The sequence below is a fragment of the Alligator sinensis genome, unplaced genomic scaffold (assembly GCF_000455745.1).
Source record: "Alligator sinensis unplaced genomic scaffold, ASM45574v1 scaffold871_1, whole genome shotgun sequence".
Taxonomy (NCBI): domain Eukaryota; kingdom Metazoa; phylum Chordata; order Crocodylia; family Alligatoridae; genus Alligator; species Alligator sinensis.
Window position 1 is genome coordinate 155,795 of NW_005842746.1, and position 5,151 is coordinate 160,945.

General features: G+C 41.4%; 1 protein-coding gene across 16 annotated transcripts in view; it reads left to right on the plus strand.

Moving 5' to 3' along the window:
• Positions 1–5,151, plus strand: part of CCDC141 (coiled-coil domain containing 141) — a 207,869-nt gene that overhangs the window by 5,297 nt on the left and 197,421 nt on the right. For all 16 annotated transcript variants that reach the window (XR_003096405.1, XR_003096404.1, XM_025216529.1 and 13 more), the window contains exons 2-3: positions 1,778–2,013; positions 4,241–4,363. Coding sequence is in view for 14 of the 16 variants with exons in the window: in XM_025216529.1 (XP_025072314.1) it covers positions 1,912–2,013; positions 4,241–4,363 (225 nt within the window). In the remaining 2 variants the exon portion in view is untranslated. The remainder of the gene's footprint in view (positions 1–1,777; positions 2,014–4,240; positions 4,364–5,151) is intronic.

The following is a 5,151-nucleotide window of genomic DNA, read 5'->3' on the forward strand; positions in this document are numbered from 1 at the left end:
AATCTGGCTGGATGCACACCTTATGATCAGAGAACCTCAAAATATTTATGACTAACATTTGAGTAGCCATAATTTTGGTTAAATATAAATGTCATTTATGCGGGTGTGGGTGCAGTGTTTTCATAGATTCATAGATGTTAGGGTCGGAAGTGACCTCAATAGATCATCGAGTCCGACGCCCTGCATAGGCAGGAAAGAGGGCTGGGGCTAGATGACCCCCGCTAGATGGTTATCTAACCTCCTCTTGAAGACCCCCAGGGTAGGAGAGAGCACCACCTCCCTTGGGAGCCCGTTCCAGACCTTGGCCACTCTAACTGTGAAGAAGTTCTTCCTAATGTCCAATCTAAATCTGCTCTCTGCTAACTTGTGGCCATTATTTCTTGTAACCCCTGGGGGCGCCTTGGTGAATAAAACCTCACCAATTCCCTTCTGTGCCCGATAAAGTGCCATTAGCTTTTCTGATGGCTTTGTCACACTGCTGACTCATGTTCATCTTGGAGTCCACTAGGACTCAACAACATTCTATTGTTTTCTGCCCATATGTCCAACCTGTCCAGGTCTGCTTGTAGTTGTTCCCTGCCCTCCGGCGTGTCCACTTCTCCCCACAGTTTTGTGTCATCCGCAAACTTGGACAGAGTACACTTCACTCCCTCGTCCAAATCGCTGATGAAGATATTGAAGAGTATTGGTCCAAGGTTTTGTTTGTTTGTTTGTTTGTTTAAATGTTGGATACTTGATGACTTCTTAACTTAATACTCATAGTTCTCTTAGACATAGACCATAAGATTCTGAGTCTGGGTTTGCTTCCAAAGTTATCCAAACTACTACATATTTTTAAAGAAATATGCAAGCAGATGCTTGTAAAGCTCATTGGGTCTGTGATTCCCTGATGTGCTTGTCTTGTCTGAATAACCTTTGACCCAAACACCAGTGTCACTTTCTCAGCTGTTCTATCATCAGGGATCAAACAGCTGCTGTCTAATACCACAGGCTACTTGTGGTATGCTCTGAGTTTTTAGCAGAATTAATGTACTGACCCTGTGCCACAATTTAAAGCTACTTGTGATTCTCTGCACTGAATAAAAGCTAAAATATATCTCAGCCTTTTATGATTTATGACATAAATCTCCTTAAAAGCGTATTACTAAATAAGGTTAAGCTAAATTAGAGCAAAGAAATAGAATGGAGGAACAACTTGCAGTGCAACTGACTAGTGAATAAAAAGTCGTAATAGTATTAAGTGATAAAATTATCAAAAACTCGCACAGAATTTTTTGGATTTCTTCCTTGATTGTTATATTAACTGTAACTTTAAACCTTTTAGGTATTAAATATGCTGTTGTCTAATTCACAGTGTTCTGCTTGTATTTTATTTTCTGAGGCAGTGTGCATCCTGAGATTATATATATCTAAATAATTGACACGTGTTATACACGCACATAGATACACACACACATAACTCAGCAAACATGCAGTAATTAACATAATAAAAGTAACAAAAAGTTGTATAAGGTGCCTGTTTGTTTTGAAGCCCTATAGTATTGATCTTTCTGCACAGCACTAGTAGGGAAAATGATTCTAGCTATTTCAGTTTCTTTCCATTTTCTTATCCAGAGTCAGGTGATATTCACTGAGGCAGCTCTTTACACTTCAGATAGTGACAAAAAAGAACAGGCAACTTAATGCTACCAAACTAGGGGTGTGTCAAATCACTCTCAGGAATGATAAACTCAATGGGATTGTCTATTTTTAACCTCTTGCTCTTTCCTTTTGGCAGAGTAATCAGTGTTAGCTGAGCGGTTCCACTGAATGATTCCAAGTAACCCTGTTTGCTGCTTTTTTAAATGACCAGTGGACTCAAATGAGTTTGTTGAGGCTGCTTTAATGTATGAAATCCAGTTCTGAAGCACCATGTCGAGTGAAGCCAGTTCTGGTGAACAGTTTTCTACCACAACAGTCAGTTCAGTTGCTGTTCAGGCTGGGAATTCCAGAATTGTTATAGCTATACTTAAGGTAAGACAACATTTGCTAACACTTATGCTCTTAGCTCTGCAGTTTTGTGCTGCTTCAAGCTCATAATAAGATATCTTTGCAATGTTCTGCACAGAACAGAAGCTATAGAGCATGTAAAAATGACAAGGCAAGTACATTTAATTCACTGTTACCTAAGAAACCTATCTAAGAAGCCTTCTTTTAAGTTAATATTGATTACTGTATATTACTTTTCTTTTTTATATTGTTTCAGCCAAAATATGTAAATTTGTTGCTGCAAAGAACATGACTCCCTCTTTTGAAAAAATGGCATGTACATCTAGGAAATTAAATAATAAGAAACATAAGCATACTACTTTTTAGAATCTCAACTCTATTTACAGTCTTTCCTCTAAAATACTTACTAATTTTTTGTTGTATAATTTTAGCAGTAACAAGTACACAAAAAATCATTTCTATTATCAGTGGTTTAGTTCAGTGTTAGGTGAAGAAAAAACACTTAAAATGTCAGCTTGATCCTTTAAAAAAAAATCATCCATGGCCATTTGTCACACATTTTTTGACAAGGGGTCTTGTATATCTGAAGGATTGCTAGAGATGCTAGTTTCAGCTGAGGCAGCTTGTTTACAGTTCTGGATGCTGCCTAACAGTTAGGCACCTAGCTGTATTTGGACTTTGATGGCAGTTGGCCACCTCACTTCATCAGGCACCTTAAAAAAATCTAGCCTAATGCATTAGAATGTGATAACTAATTCAGACTGAGGACAGAGACAACATGTGTATTAAAATTAATGAGGGTCTGGATTGTCATTCAAAATGATGAAAGGAGTTTCTCTGGTCAAGAGAAAATTCTTGCATCTCCTTAGTAGTCAAGCTGTAGGTTTGCTGTAGTTGTGGTCTGATTTTGTTGCCAGATAGGGAATCCTGTGGTACTCCTGCATACCCTGGATCCCATGTTCTCTTTGACTTTGCTATGTAATGTGGATTTGGAGGGGGTGAACATAGGTCATTGGGTTTGTTACCATGCTATTCATCTGGCATATTGCCCCATACATAGTAAAGGTACAGGTGCTTTGGTGACCTGAGGCTGGAGTAGTTGCTATGGAGTTACATCTCCTAACCTGTTCTGAAGGTTTCCCATCACCCAGATTTAGAGGCTCTCTTCAGGTTGGTTAGTGCATGGCGCTAATAACATGGTGTTAATAACAAGGTTTGAGGTGTTTGGTTCCCAGTTGGACAAATGAGCTCTTGTGGTCCTTTCCAACCTTAGTTCTCTATGATACTGTATGACACAGCCCTGTTTCTGTTTTCTGTGTTGTGTAGACAGGATTTATGATTAAGTCCTTAATTTCACTGGTAGTTGCATCAAAAACACCACAGGACCTTACTCAGTATGCAGTAGACTTTTAATCCAGTGATTGGAGTTCATACCTCAATTAGAACCACTGATTCTGTGCCTTGAGCAAATTAATATAACAAATACTAATTATTTTTGGCTAGGGAGCCATACTTGCCTGAGTGTATATTTGAGGGATCAGGCCAATTATTTTAAAAGTTTCATGTTCCTTTAGTAATTTTCTCTCCCAGCATTATCAGAGCTTTTAGGTGCTTTAAAGAAAAATGAAACCAAAAGAAAAACAACCTCCCCTCCCCAAAGGTGTGTTAGAAAATGCAGTGCTGAAGGGCCTGGCTGTGATGGAACTCTGGTCAAGAGGACAGTTTGATTATGTCTGCCTGAATTTGTTTCTTCTGTGAGAAAGTTAGGACATTATTTGGCAGTACACATGCAGCCAGTTACCTATACAAGGTCCAGCTAAAAATATACATACCATTGATGGTCCCCAGCATGATACAGGGATACAACCTTTTTAGTTCCAGGTATAATTTTCTATTCATTGATTGCAGTTACAACATGGATAGTGATTAGGGAAGGCAAGAATTTGGGATCTTGGCATTGCTTTAGATGAAACATGCTTATCAAATGTTCTTGGCTTCTCGTTGCTAAAGTTTGTACTCACTGGATTTTATATCCTGGGGGCCCTAATCGTGCAACTGGATTCATGTGAGTAGATCATTGGGCTCATTTGACTTCATGGGATCTCCATGTGTATGCAGGGGTTTGTCTGGGCTAGTCAAATTGAAGGATCAGGACATATTAATTGGCATTTTTTTTTTGGAGAAGGAAGTAAACAAGATTCATGTTTCCTGGATGGTGTTCAATGGGTGTTTGTTTATGTTTGCATTATAGTCTGGAAAATGGGTGCAACTTCAACTGGCTGAGGCAGAACCAAATCTATTAGAAATTGGCAGCAGTCAAGATGAGACCAAAAAACTGCTACAAGATCATGAACAACTCCTGGTGAGACTTAAGGTAAGATGTGTGACATGACCAGTAAAGCCCAGATACAGATGTTATACTTCTATCAGTATAAGTGATTGGAAACTGGTCTACACCTGTAACCAGAGAGAAGTTCAGCGCATGTAGACTTGTTTAAAATGGTGGAACCCAGTCTAAGATAGATATGGACTGATGTGGTGTTAGACTTAAGTGATTTAGTTTAGACTGGTCTGTCGAACTTCTCTACCAGACCCTTCCCAACACAACGTAGGTCACTGTCCTCCAGCATTCCAGCCTGCTTTGCGGTCCCCTGATACCCTCCCCTCACAGGAGATGCGCTGGCAGCTGATCTTCATTCTGGCCAAGCCCCTGGCCATCCCTGCCCCCATGCTGTCACAGAGCTGTCAGTGCAATGGCTGACACTGCTGGTGGGAGTGGCTGGGAGAGCTGCCCCACTGCTCCTGCTACCTGGAATTGTGCCAGCTTGCAGAGTCATGGGGGTCCTTGGACGGGCTTCCTCACACCTACCCAGGGACTCCCATGCTTCTGTGAACTGGTTTAGCCCCAGGGAGCAGGACCAGGGTGCTGGTCATGGCCCAGCAGGATTGCCTCCACTGTGTGCCAGTAGCTATCATGCCTGTGGCTGACACTGCCAGGGGAGGTGGGGAGGAGAGGTGCTCAGCCATGCCCTGCAGTCAGTTAGGGGTAGCCCAGCCACTTGGCTGAGCTTGGCAGTGTCCAGCAGCTGAGGAGACTGCTGGGAGGCATGCAGGAGTGCCCCCAACCTGCTGGTCTTGGCCAATGCTGGCAGTTTTCATCCC